The following is a 20,716-nucleotide window of genomic DNA, read 5'->3' as shown; positions in this document are numbered from 1 at the left end:
AGACCTGAAACAACATGTCTCCTGTCCCCCCACCTCCAAACAGCACCCTCCCTGGAAGACTTAAGAAAGAAACTCAAGACCTGGCTGTTCGACAGAGACTTGGCACCCTCAGCACCCAGATACCCCTAGGGGTGACAGAGCTGTGATTTACAAATGCTGATTGACTGACGTACTGATTGATAGACTCTGTAGCACTGTTACATAAGTGTCCGGGTGTGGTGAATAGGTTTCCTGTTAGAATGTTGAGTTTGCGATTACACATAGTGCAACAAAGACATATAAGACCAAGCTCTGTGTTTGGTGCAGTTATTTACAAGAACCCAGGCTGAGGAGGACGCTACAACTGACGACGAGATAGGGGATACATAACCTGACGAGCGAAAGTGCTCTCCCAGACTTTGCGGTGGTACAGCATACTTCTCATGCGTGAAACAAGAGCTTCAGTCAAAGTGTAGATTGACATTTGGAGTATGTGGAGTCACAGCACCACTCCAGCCATTGTGAAGCTGTTAAGATATTGAAAATCTCATTGAGAAGTTTAAGAATCGTTGGCAAGAAACCTGCTGTAGTAAAGGTACTGCGCCAATACGCAACACTGAGCTATAATTCATAAAGTACAACTACGTTAAAGGCCGCGACAACCAGGTACAGAGAAATGCTAAAAGTGGCGACAACCAGGTACAGAGAAACACTAAAGGCAGCAACAGCCAGGTAACAATCAGCAGCAACAGCCAGGTGCAAGAGAATGCTGTGGGTAGAAACAAATACAATGCAGAGAGGTGAGAAGAGTAAATATTTCATGCAAGAAACAAAGCCTCTACTCACCATTAAAGAAGAAAACAGCGTCTAAAAGACAGAGAGCGGGCACGACGACCCAGGTAATAGTATGTGGCTAGTGCTTAACGACGATGCGAACAGAAATGGGCAGCAGGCGCTGCCAGAGCGAGCTCCGCTCTTGACAGCAGAAAGTTTCACAAGTTATGATGCTGCCACATTCCTAAAAACACTGCCTCCTTTTGATACCAACAAAAAGCAAAAGATTGTTAAATCTCAAGTTCAATTCAATACCCAATGTCAATTACGAAAGATATATGTTCAATCAGGAACGCCAAAGTTGGTGAAACAATCAACAATGTGTTGAGAGACTTCATACGCTCGTCAAACTCTAAGTTCAATTAATAAAATAAAGAAGCCACATGTCTCCGAATTATTGATGGATGTCTGTCAGATTCATTCAGACGACAAATACTGAGAGAAACCCTTAGTCTAGAATGAGTTCTCATAGCTGCCAAAGCTGGGGAACATCCTGATCGACAAGATGCAGGTTTAACCCTGAATGCTGAGAAATGTGAATTTAACAAAACCAAACTCAAATTGTTTAGCCGTATCTTTTCTGATTGGGGTATGACACCTGATCCAGCTAAAGTACAAGCTTTGTCAGCTACCAATGCTCCAAAAGATGCTCTATGTTACATTCATTCGTTGGCATGGCCAATTACTGCTCCAGATACATGTGTGACTTTGCCACAGTCAGTGCTCCCTTAAGAGGCTTAACAAAATAGAAATGCTTCATTCTACTGGTCACACCAATGTGGACAAAGTTTTAAGAAAATCAAACATGCAATTGATAATACCACTGAAATGGCCTAGTTTGATCCACAGGTTCATACAGAGGTTGTGGTTGACGTAAGCCCAGTTGGGTTAAGTGCGACTCTTGTCCAACACAATGAACACCCAAATGCTTGAAAGGCATATTGTGGCATATTAAAGAAAAAGTTTGTCTCAAACTAAACGTGCCTATTCACAACCTGAGAAAGAATGTTTAGCAGTGGTGAGGACTTGTGAACATTTCCACATATTCTTATAAGGAAACCGTTTCACTCTGGTAACCGATCATCAAGCATTGCGTACCGTCTTTGGCAATACAAAAGGCAAAATGCCTCCTAGAACTGAGCGTTGGGGTATGTGACTACAGGAATATGAAGACACAATCGTGCACAGAACAGAGAAAGATCAAAATCCTGCTGACTACTTTTCATGCCCACCAGTAAGTACAGTGTCATGATACCCCTTCCAAAGCTGAAGCTTACATTAACTTCATTGTAAAGTCCAGTACTCCAGCTGCTATTTCTTTGGAACAAATTATTACTGCCAGGAGTAAAGACAGTGATATGTTGATACTAAAAGACATAATCAAACATCAATCGTGGAAGCAGCACACTAGACCTCTCACATGTAACAGTGAATATCAGAAGCTCACAAATGTGAAAGACGAACTGTCCATTACTCAACAAGGTGTTGTCTTAGGAGGTTTGTGAATTGCCATGCTAGAGAGTCGGCAACAACAAATGACTGAAGTGGCCAATGAAGGACATTGTGAAATTTCTGCCACTAAAGGAGCTCCACAAGACCAAGTTTGGTTACTCATTTTGATGAGAGTTGAAAGCCTGTCATTTCTTCAACTGCTTATCTCCCAAAATCACTTAACATACCTTAAACAGGTCGGAGCTACCAAAACATATGGGACAGAATTGCTGTTGATTTCTTAGGTCTTCTTAACAATGGACATCACCTGACGGTGATTATCAATGAATATTCCTGTTTTCTACTAGTAGAAGAGCTCTTATCCATTACTAAAGAAAGAGTAATCGAGAAGCTAGATAGCATTTTTGCAATATGGGATGTCCCTTAAATTCTAAAGTCTGAAAATGTTATTTTCTGTAGGAAAACCATGTAGGATCTACACAAATGACGGGGGTAAGGCCAGCAGCTATGAGGTTAAAACACATTTCATTCAAGAAATGGAATCCTGTGGTAAGGATGATTCTTAAAATATTTCAATATTTTAGGTTCTGCCAAGTCAGAAATAATGAGGCAGCTTTTCCCACTGCAGTATAGAGCACCCAATGGAAATACCATAAGCTGCACAAGAACACATAAGTTATTCGTTTCCTGTTTCATCTCATCGAAAGGTTGGAACACCGAGATGATGTGTCAATGGACTACTCTGGAGAGAGACACTGGACCTCCTGAGATCTAAGCGCGTCATTATTGTGCCTTAGACGGTAAATCATGCGCAGCAATTCATTTTCCAGTAGTCCGTGCTTTCATTTTTTGTTTTTGATTGAGCGTACATTTCCATGATTCTTTGGCGGTAAAGGCACAACCGAAGCGTGAGAGGCATAGCTCAATGTGTGGAGTGCAGGACGCATTCTGCGGAGAACATCAGTTCTGTTCGGCCACACTGGACAATAACTTAGCAATTGGCAAAGAACGTCTACTTTCTCTAACCATTGTAACTACCCAATTTAATGAAACTCCGTTCATCTACCTCCGAAGGACTAACGATAGTTCTGGCCTTGCAGGGGAATCGAAATCATGTCCAGCAGATCACAGTAGATGTTAGATTTAACTTTTTAAGTCAGGGAGTAGTCATTAAGGGTGTAGAAGAGGTGATGGACAAGGGTGGTAGAAAGCGAGCCCAGAGCTCCAGGGACTCGTGCACGACCCGTGCTGTTATTTTAGGGGATTACTTTTGTTGTCCAAAGCATTTAGTTTCCTCCTGCGTAGGATCGCCAGGATGGATACTTTTGTTCTGTCTGCTTACGTAGAAGTTCATGTTACAGGGAATTCCTTGCTTTTACTGAGAGGCAGAGGGCGGGCGGGTGTGGAGATGGAAGGAAAAAGAGAGGGAAGGCATAGAAAAATGTACGGAGAGGGGGTGGGTGGGCGAGAGGAGGAAGGGAGAAGGGGGGTGAGAACGGAAAGGGGGAGTAAGGGTGCAAGACAAAGGGAAGGAGAAAGACACAATGTTCGTGTATCTGCGCGCGTGTGCTCCGAAGCACAACTGTTGTTTTCTGCCCTTCTGCTTCTCTGTGTTTTTCCTGCCCACCCCTTCCAAGAGGTAATGAATGCTGAAAGGCACAAACAAACAATCTGGGGGCTCCTGTTGCAGAGGGAGGCTGATCAGGAGGGCGTGTATTCCTGCTGCTTTGAAGGCTCACGGATCACCGAAACCACTCGAGTCAAGTCTTTTGATCTTGTCAGAACTCATTTAGGAATGTAATTATTTTACATCTCCCTACTCACCCAACATTGCGAAGAACGGTGAGCCACAAGGGGCTAACGCAAGCCCCTGGTAAATGCTGCATGGACTCTGAGAGCATATCAGTTCTGTCATCCAGCACAACTGTGAAAGTATTCCCATGATGGCAACAAACTGCGCTTCTTTCAACTGGAGGAAGGAAAATGTAAACAGATGGGGCGCATCTGTGAATCATAAACATCCCTTCATTAGTGCCATCATCGGAGTTATTCTGTGGTATGTTTATCTTTTAAAGTATCAGCTAATGAGGACCCTGAATTCAAAGGAGATGCCATCACGCCAATGACCTTTCCAGCAATCTGCCGCTGAAGCTTTGGGAAAAGCATCTAACTTTCTCAGGTTATTGGGATTTTAAGGATACTTGTTTTGGTACTGTGTGAAAAACTGCTGACATGATTTATCAATGCATATTCATATAACAATGAAGAGCAAGATCTGGAGGATGTTTTAAAGAGGCTGGTTGGTGAATGGATGTACACGTGAGGCAAAGGTTAAACATCGTGGGTCCTCTTCAATTTCCATTTGTGGATCTACCCATTGGCTACAGAACTTTTTGGAACGGTTTGTTTTTTAAAGGGAAGGTCGTGAGAACGCACGTGCCCCATTTATAGGTGAAGATATTGCATTGTCCTGATCTTGTGGAGGCCTTTCCACCCAGCTGGATGAAGATGGGCTGCGAAAGGCTGTGCTAATCGGAAAAAGACTTATGGTAGAGGGGACATGATATATGGGTAACCCCTTTTTATGGGCGAAGTGCTCCGTCCATTCTGTAATCTCTCTTTGGGCTTGAAACCCCGCCCATGCCACGTCAGTCACTTACAATGGTTCATGGGCTTGCCTTTTAAAATCCACTTGCTTTCATTTGTGAACGGTGATAGAGCGTTCCGTACTAATAATTTACCTGTACTCGGACGCTCTCTCGGCCGATGAATCTTTTGGCTAAGTGGGACTCTCTTCACCCGAGATCAGTCAATTTAATCAAATCAATAATCAATAACGAACGTAAGCAATGCCCTGATCAACATAACACTTAACAATTAATCCAGAATACATTTCGGCGAACCATGACCTTTCGGTCATGAATAATCACACCAGTTTGTTCAAAGTTAATGAATTTATTTCCCTATATTAGCAAAGCTAGCACAATATAGATGTGTCTCAACACCAAATGATAAACGTAAATGAACATTAATAGCTGTCCATAACGACGAAACAGGTGCAATCTATGCAGCATTTGAATAACAAGGCATTCGATGATAGCAATGCAATTCACTAAAACTATAATCTGTAATGAGCTAATTGCATACATTTAGTCAGCATAACAAGGTCTCAAATTGCATCGTGCAACAAAAGGAATCCTCATCTAACCTCAAATTAGCATCGGCATGTGGGACTTCATGCAAAAACAATTTAGCAACATTAATTTAGAAAAACTCCTAACTAGGGCTCTTATCAAAAATCAGCAGTTGGTTACCTAAAAGAAACACAATGCAATCATACAATTTCCTTTCATATTTACCAATTACAATCAGCATTCAAGGAAGTCTTCGTCTCACAGGTACCGTTTCTCGATCAGCATGGGACGGGGCAAAGGGGCAGGGGTGGACGGGGCAGTTGCCTCACGGCGGCAAGATAAACTACTACTTCATGCAATGGGCAGTTCAAAGTTAAAGTCTCTAGGGTAAGAATCATTTAAAGTCTCTTTCTCTCGATTAGAGAAAGCATCAAAGTCTCTTTCAAAATGGCGTCGCAGCAAGGTGGGCCATATTAGCTGCAAAATGGCGGGTAACGGCAATAATGGCTGCAATGGCTACTTTCTTCTCGTGCACCTGGTTTAAATAGACAACAGTTCAAATCCAGTAGGGTCTTCCATTGGAGGGTTCATAGGTTGGCTTCAAATTATCCAATCAAAAACAACAGTTCTCAAGCTTTTACTTAAGCATACATTATCCTTGGAGACGGGTACGCAAGTTGCAACATTTTATACCAATTAACTCATTTTCAGAGCTTCCATTGTCCGCACCTGCAGATTGACCTTGGAGCAAAGAGAAAAATGCCAGGCTGGCACGAAACCTTAAGATAAGCATGTGAACGATCTCAGTGGAAAAGTACAGCTTCAAGCAGAAATACACGTTTATTAGCACATTGGAAAAATACGAGCATCTAAACCGTGAGACCAGGCGACTAGGCCGAAGCCTCCATTAAAGTTAGGCTAAGCTAAAGCATTTCAAACAAGCAAATCATAGCACACGTTTACGATTATGTCAGATTCGTGCAATTCTAATACTTCACGTTATATAAAGCACGCTTATAAATGTCGGCAAACTACTCTGAGGGCACATTTGTCCCCGTACAATCTTTATTAGTTCGATTAAAGTCACACTTGATTATTGCTACACTACGTTTATGCACTAATAAATGTAAAACCTTCATTTCTGCGTCATCAATCCCTCCTCTGATGACTACTTGTCATCACACAAACTATTCCCACAAATTTTATTCCATTAAAATTCTGTCAGTTCTCTTTTCCTTTTAGTTCCCCTAGTTTTCGCTTTATATTCTTCTGCCATTCTTTTCATCATTTTCTCTTCCTTCCGTCTTTTAATTCTTTCCATAATCATTATTATTCCCCTTTTTATTCCCCAAATTCCAAATATACAAATCAGTACTATTAATATTCCCTGTATTATTTTTAGTAATATTCCATTCCAAATTCCACCAATCCAATTTCCCACTGAAGCAAGTCCTTTTCCAACCTTCTCCCACACTCCTGGCTCTTTCAATTCCTTCAAGTCTGCACTCTCTTTTGTTAGATTAGCAAGCATAGTTTTAATTTTCACACTGTTGTCTGGAATATACGTGCAACAGTGGCGCGCACCAAGCATTTTGCAAACGCCGCCATCCTTTGCTAAAAGAATGTCTAAGGCAAGCCTGTTTTGAAGAGTCATAGCTCTTTCCGCTGCAAGTTCAGCATCTATCAGGATTATAGCACCTGAAAACTTTGTCAACATGTTATCCACTATAGTAGACAACTTTCTTATTTTGATGGAATTCAACACAACTCCCAATGAAGGAATCATGGCTCCAAATATATCTCCTACCACAGCAGCTGCGGTCTCTCTTTTCTGGATACGATGGGATCCAGATGTCTTTGGAATCATCGATAGGTCATCCAGTTGATAAACCTTTGGGAACACTATACCCAAATAACATCTTCCCCACCATCCCTTCGGAAGACAATAATAGGCATTATACCCACAAATGTAATATACACCTGGTATGACAGGGTCAAGTCCGTTCATCATGAATGTCCATTTGGCCTTAAAGATAAACGTATGTTTACACTCACTCGCTCCTACGAAAATGTTATCATAATAAGATTCACCTCGATATATACAAAATTTCCCTACATGCCAAGCATCTAAAGCTATTCTCCCTTGTGTCTTTATTGCGGCAAAATCATAATGATCTACTGAAGTCCTCTTACTTAGCTCTTTTTCTAATTTCGCATTCATTTGCGCCCTTCTATCATCTGTGCAATCTAAAAAGCTTATTTCTACTGCAGAGAGCGAGCAGGTAAGGTTTTCCCTATGAGCGTGAGCCGTTTCAAAAGGTTGCATTGGCTCGAAAAATTCCCTCATTATTTTAGCATCCCAATCTTTAGCAATCTGGCTTAGCTGCGCTATTATAGGAACATATGCAAAAGTAACATCATAATTTGAGTAAAAATACTGTATGTTAGTTTGACCATAAAATCTAGAAGTTACTATACTACATGTAATCCCATATGTAAGAGGCATGTGATGATAAGTCACCCCTTCCGTTACCGATGTCGGTATCTGTGTACACACATAACAATCTTTCGCATCCATAGTCTCAACATATTCTGTTAGCAAGCGATAGAAAACATTATACGAAAGCTCCTTCTTATCATGCAAGTGTCTCTCATCTAATTCTAGTCTTTTCAGTGCGGTTAGTTCAGTGACAGTAACAGGAGCAAAAGTAGAAGCATCAATTTTCTCATTCTCACTCTTACCATGCATTGCAAGCACCATTATCATTATTATTAGTACACATGCAATTACCAAGCCTATACACACATATTTACAATATTTCTTTCTACCGTTTTGCGTCATGATCTGTATAGAATCAGAGAGCTAGAAGCACCTATAAAGAAACTATTTAGCAATTCAGTTACAAAGCTGAACGAGCGCAATGTTCACACAGTTTTCTTCAAGAGGCCAGTCACTTATCGGTTAGCAGCATTTGTCTCAATTCGGCAATAACTCAGTCTTTTATCAGTTCAGCAAGTGTCTTATCCGGTTTAGCAATGTCTCAGCTGGTTGTTTGTATCACGTTAGATTGTAGCAAGCAATGTCATTTATCACCCTTTCAATCAACAGTGTCCATAAAACTTTTCTTTTCTATTGGTATCTCTTCTTCTTCGTTCTCGAGGCTAAGAGATACAAATTCGTCAGTCCAATCGTCATTGACTACATATGCTCATTCTGGACCGGAATATCTCCTGTTTGGTATCCTTTTCCTTTTCAATTTTGCTTCTCTTTTCGATTCTGCCTCACTGGTACTTTCCTCTTTGGCCAAGTCTTTTCCTTCAGTTGAGGATGGTACCACGACAGTCACTTCCTTTCTTTTCTCTTTCACTTTTGGCCTTTCTCCGTCGTTCAAATTTTCTTTAGTCCTTTGTTTTATTGGTGATATACTTAGTCTCCTCTTTGCACTGTGTCCATTTGATGGACCTGCGATCTTTTCTGTGGAAGCTTGAACTGTTTCGTTCTGTTCTGCCTTGTCCCCTCCTTCTGGGGAATCAATCACGTTCTCTTTTTCTTTTTCTGTATCGTCTGCTTCTGGGAAAGCCCTCCTCTGATCAGGCTCTCCTGCTTTTTCACCTCTTTCGAGCCCTTCGTCACCGTTACTTTCTTCAGACTCTTTATCACTTTCAGCTGCTTCAGGCTCTTTGTCACCTTCAGCTACTTCAGGCTCTTTGCTATCCTCAGCTGCTTCGTCGCTGTCTGAGGTTTCTCCTTGGTCTTTCCCAAGTGAGTCTGTCGTTTCGTCCTCAGAGAATATTTCTCTCTCTTCTGTTCCTGCCTGTTCGCTTTCAGTTCGGTTTTGCTCTGTCTCAGCGCTCAGCACTGTTTTATCAGGCACTGGCAGTTTCAGCGCTTCAACTTCCTCATCTGTGGGACACAACACTTTCTTTGTGTGACTGGCGTGAATCCAGTTGGGAACTCCCGCACACTTCACAGCGGTAGTGGTCGTCAGGATCACTTGGAAAGGGCCTTTCCAACGGGGTTCCAGACACGACTTTCTCACGTGCTTCTTTACCACGACCCAGTCACCTGCTTTCAGTGTGTGTCCTGGACCTTGGATCGGTGGCAAGGTGGTCGCTTCCACCTGGTGAGAGAAAGAGCGAACCACGTCAGCCAGACCTTTGCAGTAGTCTAACACCATATCATCTGTAATATTCAAAAGCGCGTTTGCGGGAACTGCAGGAAGTCTCATAGCCCTGCCCATGAGAATTTCGTGCGGAGACAATCCAGTCTTTCTATCAGGGGTGTTTCTCATTGACATTAACACCAAGGGCAATGCGTCAGGCCATTTCAAATTTGTCGATGCACATATTTTCGCCATTCTTGATTTCAATGTACCATTCATTTGTTCCACCAGTCCTGAGGCTTCAGGGCGATAGCTACAATGCAGTTTTTGCTCAATGTTCAGCGCTGCGCAAAGTAACTTTATCACCTCGTTATTGAAGTGACTTCCCCTATCTGATTCTAAAGAGATCGGGAATCCAAAACGTGGTATCAACTCCCTCAACAATAGTTTTGCAACTGTAAGGCTGTCATTTCTACGTGTGGGGTATGCTTCAATCCAGTGACTAAAAATGCACACAATCACCAACACATACTTCAGACCTCCATGCACAGGCATCTCAATGAAGTCCATCTGCATTCTACTAAACGGGCCGCTCGCCCTACCAATGTGGCTCGCGTTCACAACCGTTCCCTTCCCTGGGTTCATCTGCTGACAAATGACACATCGATGGCAAACTGCTTCTGCAGCTTGATGAAATCTGGGGTTAAACCAATCAGTTTTGAACAATCTTATCATGGCATCTCTCCCTAGGTGAGCCTGCCCATGATAGAACCGCCCTAGCTGCGATAAGAGACCATTTGGCAAAACAAATTTTCCCTCATTTGAAACCCATAACTCATCTGGTCTCTTTATACATTGTGACTTAATCCAGGAATCTCTTTCATCCTCCCTGACGTTATTCTGTAACGCTTTTAGTTCATCCATTGTATCTACGAACTTCAAGGCAAATGCTTCAGCTGGTTCTAGTTCTGGTTCACTTATCGAATTCCATTCATCTCTGAGTAATATACAGTTCAAGGCACAAAATCTTGCGACTTGATCCGCATATGCATTTCCCAGAGAAACATAGTCCTGTCCTTTTGTATGAGCACTACACTTTACCACTGCAACTTCGGCTGGCATTTGAATGGCGTGTAACAATTCCCTTATTCTCTCCCCGTTTTTCACTGGGGATCCTGAAGAAGTCAGGAAACCTCTCTGTGACCATAGTTGTCCAAAGTCGTGCACAATTCCAAACCCGTACTGACTATCAGTGTAAATGGTGACTTTCATCAATGCAGACAGTTGACATGCTCTTGTAAGGGCTACAAGTTCTGCTACTTGTGCAGAATAGACTCCTTGAAGCCAGGACGCTTCCAAGACACCTGTTACAGTACATACAGCATATCCTGCTTTCAAAATTCCCATCCCATCTCTTAGACATGAACCATCAACGAAAACAATTTGGTCATTTTCATCAAGCTTAGTATCCTTAATGTCAGGTCGAGGTTTTGTGCAAAATTCAGTCACCTGAAGGCAGTCATGCTCGACGTCTTCAGCGTTCTCAACTTCAGCATTTTCACCGGGAAGCAAGGTTGCTGGATTCAGCGTAGTGCACCTTTTCAGCTGCACATTCGGTGAGCCCAGAATTATCGTTTCATACCTTGTGAGTCTTGCTCCAGTCATGTGTTGCGTTCGGGAGCGGGTCAAAAGTATCTCAACTGAGTGAGGGACCATGACTGTTACTGGGTGTCCCATCACTATTCCTTCACTCTGAGTGAGGCTGATACCAACTGCTGCTACGGCGCGCAAACACCCTGGAAGTGCTGCTGCGACCGGATCCAAAGTAGCTGAAAAATACGCTACTGGTCTGTTTATGCCACCATGGGCTTGAGTCAAGACAGACAAAGAACATGCATCACGTTCATGACAAAACAATGTGAAAGGCTTTGTGTAATCAGGCATACCTAAAGCTGGAGCCCTGCACATGCATTCTTTCAATTCGATAAAAGCATCCATCTCATCTCCTTTCAGCTCAATTTGATCCAAGGCATCCTTCTGGGTCAGCTTCAGTAAAGGCTTTGCTAGAGTTGAGAAGTTGGGAATCCACTGACGACAGTAGCTTACCATTCCCAAAAACTTCCTCACCTCCCTCCTTGTCTTTGGTGGACTCATTTGAAGTACACTCGTTATTCTTTCCTTCATTATTCTCCATGACCCTTTCTCTATCTGGTGACCCAAGTATTTCACTTTCTTCTGACAGAACTGCAATTTGGAAGGAGACACCTTGTGTCCATTCCTTCCCAAATGTTTCAACAGAGCAATGGTATCGGCTGTGTAGCCACTTTCTGTCTTAGATGCGATCAGTAAGTCATCGATGTACTGTACTAGGGTTGACTCGAATGGCAATTCTAATGCTTCCAAGTCTTTCTTTAGAATCTGATTGAATATTGACGGTGACTCAGAAAACCCTTGAGGAATTCGACACCAACTGTACACTCTGTCTAAGAATTTGAAACAAAAGAGAAATTGACTGTCCTCATGAAGAGGCACCGAAAAGAATGCTTGTGACAAGTCGATGACTGAGAACCACTCGGCATCGCAAGGGACTTGAAACATTATCACAGCTGGATTTGGTACGACAGGGCAACATTTAATTATGATGTCATTTATTTTCCTCAAGTCCTGTACAATTCGGACCTTTCCACTCGGCTTTATTAGTCCCATGATTGGTGAATTACATGGACTGCTTAACACTTCTTTCAGTACTCCCTGTTTTACAAATTCGTCAATGAGTTGGGCAACTTTCATGAGGGTGTCTTGTGCCATGTGGTATTGTGGGGTCTGGGGAAAGGTTGCATTGGGCTTTACAGTCACTTTCACTGGTTCCACTCCTTTCATCAATCCCACCTCTTTCCCTGTCATATCCCACACTTCCTTTCCGACTGTTTCCCGTAATTCAGCTGGAATATCTTCTTCAGTTATCATCGGGAAAAGACAAATCAGAGGATACTCTTCATCGACAGTTGCCATCTCATCCCCCTCTACACTGTCCTCTTCTTCCCCATCACTGCTCGTCTGAATTTTGATTCCATCGTTCGAACACATAATCGAACAACCCAATTTGCACAATAGGTCTCTCCCTAACAGTGCTATCGGGCTTGAGTCACATACCACAAATTTATGTAACCCTTGATAGTTACCAATGCTGACTGGTACCGGATCTGTAATTGGGTTTGTCAGGTGCCTGTTTGCTACTCCCACCACTTGAACTGTTCTCCCTGAGAGTGGCAAATTTGGTACTTCAATGCTCTTAACAGTTGAACGTGTGGCTCCTGTGTCAACCAAGAATGAGACACGATGACCCATTACTCTTCCCTCCACGTACGGACCCTTTTGATCAACTTCCAAGGATGCTGCAAGCACACAATCTCCTTCCTCTCCTGAACTTTCACTCTCCCATACATTGTTTATTCCACTCTCACTGTGTAATGGGAACTGTTGTACGGTGCCATTTGTATTCATTACCTGACCCGAGACCTGTGGAGGAACCATCACTTGCTGCTGACTCATTGGTGCCAAAGGTATTTGCATTTGCTGATTAGGTACCATGGGAAACTGCTGTTGCATTGGCTGCATTTGCGTCATCTGCGTACGGGGCATCTGCATCTGCTGCGGCTGCCTGGGCTGTAATCCCTGCAGCTGATTTATGGTCTGAAAATTTGGGTTTGGACCTCTCATTTTCGGTCCCCTCATTGTCTGAAATGCATTGACATCATTGTTTTGCTGACCAACACCTGCACCTTCCTGCACCACCATCGGGCACTCGCGTTTCCAATGACCGACAATTCCACACACGTGACACGGCATCACCTTTTTCAATGCCTGCACACCATTCGGAGTCACAACAGTGTTCAAATCCAGACCATTATTCACAAAACCTCCTCTGCCTCTGCCTCTCGCCTGTGGCTGAAACGTCATATTTCCCTGCAACTGCGGCTGCGGTTGCGGTACCTGTTGTTGGAACCCTTGCAACACTTGCAACCCTTGCAGACCTGTCTGAGCTGCTTTAAGCTGCATCATCATCACTTTCTCTTTCAACTTTTTCTGTTTCACTTCAATTTCGTCGCTACAGTATTTCGCATAATTCAACACCTCATCAATAGGTTTCGACTGCCAACAAATCAAATGCGACTTTATCATCTGACTTATCTCTGGTCTCAGCCCTTCCACAAATCTAAACACAAAATGAAGCATGTCCTTCGCCTCTATTGTTTCCGTGCCACTGTAGTTCTTGAACGCCTTCAACAACCTCTCATAGTAACTATGAATCGACTCTTTAGCCTCTTGGGCAGTTCGATCGATCTTCTGCCAATCCACATTTTTCGCGGCAACCTTCGTCTTCAAATGCTCAATCACCTTATAGTACAGGCTCATCACCATAGGTGATGGTGCACCCGTATCCCTGTCTCTCTCTGGTTCACTTGTCGGCCAACCTACAGCTCTTTTGCAATCCTCCCACAAATCTGCCGGAACCACAATCTCAAAGAGAGTGTTCAGGTCTTCCCAGAGACATTTTGCAAGCTTCACAAACCTATCAGTCTGTTGATACCATTCAATCGGTTTCTCTCTCAGTTTGGGAAAATCATCCGTAAAAGACTGAATGTCGCTTCTGTGCCATGGTACATGTATTAATTTTCCCCCTGCTGTCTCCCTCATTGGTAACATGGTTACTGCATCACTACTCTGTGGTCTTTTCTCGTTGAGCTCTGGGACACTGTCTTTCCTCTTTTCCTTTCTCTATACCCATCTGCTTTCCCATTTGTCTAAACACCTCCACACTTGTGCACTCTGCAACAATTCTCTAAGGTGCGCCTTCATGCCTGCTGACCTCATGTGTTCAAAATCTGTGGTCCCGAAATCCAACCTGTAGCTCCTGCTCAAGTGTTTCGTCTTGTCTATATCAACCCCGTTTTTGTCAGCTATTTCTTGCAAGCTTCTATGTACCTTGTTCACTTCTCTCGTAATCCTGGGACATAGATACCTCAGCTCTTCTTCCGAGTAGGACTCTAACCTATTCACACCCATAGTCCCTTCCACCAATTCTTGTGCTTCCATGTTCAACCTGACCCTATTCAGATAATCTTCTCCCTTCCCACTGGCTGAGCTTTGTGTGGAATTCAGACTGTTGAACCACTGTGTCAGCTGTTGCGCATTCAACCCCATCAGTGTAGCATTCACATCGACTGCCATTGATGGTTGCGGCAACTTTTCAGTGTTCGATGATAGCGGTATCATCAGTGGGGGACTCGACCTCACCAGTGTTGACTGAGCACATATGGGACTAAACTCCATCAAGGACCCAGATCCAGTTGGCTGAGCCGCTATCGGAGTTATCCCTGGAGTGTTTTCTATGCACCTCCTTTCTGTCCCATTCTGCAGCATTGATCCCTGACCACTCATACCTAAGTTAGGCTGACTGTACAAAGGTACCGGTGGACCTACAGTAATGGGTAGTGATATCGCATCTGGGTTCTGTCCATTTCCCATGTTCTGAGACATGTTCATTCCCACACTATGGGTCATCATTGCCGGCATGCCCATCTGACTCCCCGTCATCTGAGCATGTGCGTTTCCCCCCTGCATCTGCTTTTGAGGCATCAAAAACTGGGTTAATTCAGCTTGTGCCAGTGTTGGGTTGTGACCATTCTGTCCTCCCATTACGGTTGGATCTAGAATCATTCCCGTACTGTTGTCACTGCTGTAGTACCTTGGGACCTGCGGCTGATAATTTTCTGCTGGTTTCAATATGGGCACATCTGGATATATTCTCCTAACCTGCGGTATCTGCGGGGTGAACAGTAAACTCGGGTCCTTAGATCCCGATGATGCTCCTGAACTCTGAGTTTCACTGTTCTGTACCGGTGCCGGAGGGGCAGAACTGGTACTTGGACCTTGTCCACTCTCTGCATAAGGTGGTGGACGGTCGTTCAGCAATTGCATTATTAACTCCTCATCCTCTAACTCCTCTTCTCTTCTCAACTTTTCCTCGTCCTCTCTATCCTTGGAACACCTCCTGTTTGTCTTACAGGTAGCTTTCTTACCTGTCTCCTCTTCTTCCTTAGTAATTGCGGGAAACAATTTTATCCCCTGCAATACATCTGACCTCCACACCTTCTGTGCATTATCCCACCTAGCGTCCGCTAGTGTCTTTTCTACCTTCCTTATCCTAGTCTCGAACTTATTTTGCTGCTGCTGTCTAGCCATTAGTTCCCAAATCGCTAGAGCCTCAAACTGTGCTGGCCTTGGAGGTACCTTCATGTCGTACATCGCGAATCTCAAATTCTCTAGGATCCTTATATTGAATGTCCCATGGACCGGGAACGCTACGCTCCCATGTTTCTCTGTCAGCTTGTGCCATTGCTTTAGCCAAAGGCACGGAGCTACCCCCTTTTCCTCCATTACAATGTAAGCTGGTGTACCTTCGGGCGGCGTCTCCTCTCCTACGCTCGCTTTAATGTAAGACTCCCCCTTCATCGCACTCCTTAATGCTTTAAAAAATGTCATTTTCTCGTCTTTTATTTCACAAAGTTTGTAATCAATAAGTGACTTTAATTCCCGGAATACTCTTCGCTTGCCTTTCCCCTTCCAATCGAGCCCCACGGACTGCGTCCAATCCGTGCGCGACCCTTCTCTGCAACCAACCTATCCCAGCGCGGCTCCTAGTGACGTCACACTCACACACACTGCGGCTGACAAAGCCTCGCGGCTAGTCCTCCTTCACTCAGCTCCTCTCGTAACAACTTCTGGCATGTATCGCGAGCTACCAAAAATATAAAACAGATCTGTCGGTTTACTACAGGAGGGGTAACACAATCGCTTCAGGACCTTAGGGATTTTTCACTAGCCTCGGCAGTTATTCCATCTTTCTCGGTCCCCACTTTCGCAAGCAAATCTGACCCGCAGACTGCTCTCAACTTGTCAGTGATCTATTCTAGTGCACTTAGAATTTGTCAAAGCCCGAAGTCGAAGTTTCTTTCACTCCCTTAACACACGTACCGACTCGTTGACCACGCCCGGTCAACCTACTAAACCGACCAGACCACAACATAAACAAGTGTCTCATACACTTTTCAACATACTCCGGAGTCTCTTGACCTCGCAGGGCCCGTCTCAACAACAACAACCACGTGGACCTTTTTATGCACGAAGCGCCACATGCACATGAAGTTCGACGACTTCCCTACTCTCACACTCGGAGTCGCACCTCCGCTATTTCTATGAAGTTCGACGACTTCCCTACTTCTTCACTCGGAGTCGCACCTCCGCTATTCTCTAAAATCCTCGCAACCTTTTCACACAATCTGCGGCAATAAGCTGTGCAAGCGCAAAATCCTAACTTCACTCATACCATCACTAGTACCGCCAAGGCCGATCTCACACCTCCATTCTCTTCATTCGCAAGCTCCGAGATCCCGGGAAAGTCGTGGTGGACTTAGCCCATCATCATTTTCTCAATCTGTTTTACCCAAGAAAATCTAATTCAACTTCTCGAGTGGGATCTCAAAAGTCGAAACCGTTAATTCAACACCATGTATGTTTCGAGTGGGGTCCCAAAAGTCTAAACCGTCCTCTGCTACCATCTACTGATAGAGCGTTCCGTACTAATAATTTACCTGTACTCGGACGCTCTCTCAGCCGATGAATCTTTTGGCTAAGTGGGACTCTCTTCACCCGAGATCAGTCAATTTAATCAAATCAATAATCAATAACGAACGTAAGCAATGCCCTGATCAACATAACACTTAACAATTAATCCAGAATACATTTCGGCGAACCATGACCTTTCGGTCATGAATAATCACACCAGTTTGTTCACAGTTAATGAATTTATTTCCCTATATTAGCAAAGCTAGCACAATATAGATGTGTCTCAACACCAAATGATAAACGTAAATGAACATTAATAGCTGTCCATAACGACGAAACAGGTGCAATCTATGCAGCATTTGAATAACGAGGCATTCGATGATAGCAATGCAATTCACTAAAACTATAATCTGTAATGAGCTAATTGCATACATTTAGTCAGCATAACAAGGTCTCAAATTGCATCGTGCAACAAAAGGAATCCTCATCTAACCTCAAATTAGCATCGGCATGTGGGACTTCATGCAAAAACAATTTAGCAACATTAATTTAGAAAAACTCCTAACTAGGGCTCTTATCAAAAATCAGCAGTTGGTTACCTAAAAGAAACACAATGCAATCATACAATTTCCTTTCATATTTACCAATTACAATCAGCATTCAAGGAAGTCTTCGTCTCACAGGTACCGTTTCTCGATCAGCATGGGACGGGGCAAAGGGGCAGGGGTGGACGGGGCAGTTGCCTCACGGCGGCAAGATAAACTACTACTTCATGCAATGGGCAGTTCAAAGTTAAAGTCTCTAGGGTAAGAATCATTTAAAGTCTCTTTCTCTCGATTAGAGAAAGCATCAAAGTCTCTTTCAAAATGGCGTCGCAGCAAGGTGGGCCATATTAGCTGCAAAATGGCGGGTAACGGCAATAATGGCTGCAATGGCTACTTTCTTCTTGTGCACCTGGTTTAAATAGACAACAGTTCAAATCCAGTAGGGTCTTCCATTGGAGGGTTCACAGGTTGGCTTCAAATTATCCAATCAAAAACAACAGTTCTCAAGCTTTTACTTAAGCATACATTATCCTTGGAGACGGGTACGCAAGTTGCAACATTTTATACCAATTAACTCATTTTCAGAGCTTCCATTGTCCGCACCTGCAGATTGACCTTGGAGCAAAGAGAAAAATGCCAGGCTGGCACGAAACCTTAAGATAAGCATGTGAACGATCTCAGTGGAAAAGTACAGCTTCAAGCAGAAATACACGTTTATTAGCACATTGGAAAAATACGAGCATCTAAACCGTGAGACCAGGCGACTAGGCCGAAGCCTCCATTAAAGTTAGGCTAAGCTAAAGCATTTCAAACAAGCAAATCATAGCACACGTTTACGATTATGTCAGATTCGTGCAATTCTAATACTTCACGTTATATAAAGCACGCTTATAAATGTCGGCAAACTACTCTGAGGGCACATTTGTCCCCGTACAATCTTTATTAGTTCGATTAAAGTCACACTTGATTATTGCTACACTACGTTTATGCACTAATAAATGTAAAACCTTCATTTCTGCGTCATCAATGGCATGCATACGTCATGCTTTTTCCGGTGTTTAGCCCACCTACACAGCACTGGTAATGTACCAAAAACATGCGAGGCTCGATGTTTTCAGCCTGGAGTCCGGACTACTTTATTTGTTTATTTTCCGCGCAGCTTTACAACGCTAATAGCTCTAACTCGAACAAATGCGAGACCCGTTGCATTGAAAATGCTTGTTGTTTTTGCCATCACCCAAGTTGCTTAGTCCCAAATTAAGTAAAGTGATGAAAAAGAAGAAATGCCTGGTGTGTGGTGGCAATTTATACTTACATTAGTTGGGGAAGCCCTCTTGCTGCTGTTGGTGGTCTCTGGTGTTAGCAACCTTCCCCCTTCTAGAGAATAAACACTGTACTGTTGCCTAACAACTGAACCATAAGCACTGACGCCTATGACCACTCAGGGGTAAATGTATGATTACCTTGCAAAATCTGGATTCCCAGAAGGAGATGTTGGACTGTATAAGTGGCAAGATCCACAAAGATTTTCCTATGTCTTACTTTTGTAACAACCCTGCCTGACTCCTGGATTTCAAGAATAAACTAAGCCGGAAATACTACAAGAGCAAGCAAGTTACACCTACACATATCACAATCTTTATGAGCAGGACACAAAAAGATCAAAAGAACACTATTCTATATTTGGAATGTGCCCATACAGATATATATAGGATGCATGAATTTACCATGGATGGTTTTCTTTTTTAGTTTGGGTTTAATTTTTTTAATTTGGGTTTTTACAAAATATAAGAGAGTTTTAATAACAATAACGCGCATCCTCACAGTTAATGGTTAGTTTGTTCAAAGTGATAAATCACAACGCTCTCCAAATCAAAGAACAAAAAGGTCACTATGTTCTTTAGCTAATATACACAGTCTGGTTGTATATTAAAAGTAATGTGTTACCTGCAACCAAAGCCTGTCTCCAGATGTTGTTTTTCCATTCGCAGTGCACTGAAAAGTGGCAAACTGCCTGGCGTTGACATCCACATTCTGAACGCGCAGGAAATGAGGTGTTTTTGCTGAATAAAAGATAAAAAAACAGTTATTTTATGATTTACCTATAAAGTCAGTGTGTACTTGGATGGCTTTAAAATTATTCATCATTTCTCTACAGTGATTACCCTTTCTAGAAAAGTGTTTGAAAATTATTACTATTTTGCACAACAGAAAACAAATACCATTATTTAAGAAAATACTGACAGGCAGTATGCTGCTCTCTAAAATAGAGTGTTTAGGATCACTCATGATACTCTACCTCACATAACTGAGGCTAAAATTATATAAACTAAGGAAATGAAACAATGAACAACAAACACAATGTTTAGCACACAACAATAACAAGCACTGGCGTAGCCAATAGTTCTCGCTTTTGGGACCTTATAAGTATTTAGCCATGCAGCACATTAAACCTTTATCAGAAATAAACTGTGTTTGTGCATTCCTTTAAACACTTGGCATAGACTGTAATGGTCATAACATACCCTAAAGGGCACCAAAATAAAATAGCATTTGAAAGAAACATGGTCATGCAACCATATAGTCAGACCCTACAGGACATAACCACATGAAAAGAAAAGGGCAGAGAGCAGTACAGTGTAACCATATATTCAGCCCCTAGAGGGCATAGTGCTTTAGAGATTTTCAAGCCTAGCAGGCCTGTTAGAATGTTATTACAAACAAGGCCCTTAGAACACAAACTATAATACAAAAGCTATAATACAAAAGCTCCAGCCATGAGAGAGACTAAAAAAGATGTAGAATGGTGGAAGAGGTTACGATTTTCCCCCCCCTAAACCTAGTGTGGATACCCAAGACCCAGACGATGAGCTGGATAAAACGAGCATGTCATGCTTAACATTTTAGTGGTGGTGCCACTGTCCTAGGACCACCAAAGGTTGAATTACGGGCAAAAATGTGTTGTAAAAGGAATACCCCACAAAGCATTATGGGGCGAGTTTCCCGAGGTCAGTGAGTATTGTAGTATCGGCTCTCACGC

General features: G+C 43.0%; 1 protein-coding gene across 14 annotated transcripts in view; it reads right to left on the bottom strand.

Moving 5' to 3' along the window:
- The window catches only part of PTPRM (protein tyrosine phosphatase receptor type M), a 1,480,454-nt gene that overhangs the window by 974,491 nt on the left and 485,247 nt on the right, over positions 1-20,716 (bottom strand). For all 14 annotated transcript variants that reach the window (XM_069218824.1, XM_069218808.1, XM_069218810.1 and 11 more), the window contains exon 5: positions 19,624-19,739. In XM_069218824.1, the coding sequence (XP_069074925.1) occupies positions 19,624-19,739 (116 nt within the window). The remainder of the gene's footprint in view (positions 1-19,623; positions 19,740-20,716) is intronic.

This window comes from Pleurodeles waltl, chromosome 2_1 (genome assembly GCF_031143425.1).
Source record: "Pleurodeles waltl isolate 20211129_DDA chromosome 2_1, aPleWal1.hap1.20221129, whole genome shotgun sequence".
Classification (NCBI taxonomy): domain Eukaryota; kingdom Metazoa; phylum Chordata; class Amphibia; order Caudata; family Salamandridae; genus Pleurodeles; species Pleurodeles waltl.
The sequence above is the reverse complement of the archived record's forward strand: the minus strand, read 5'-3'. Positions and strand labels throughout refer to the sequence as shown.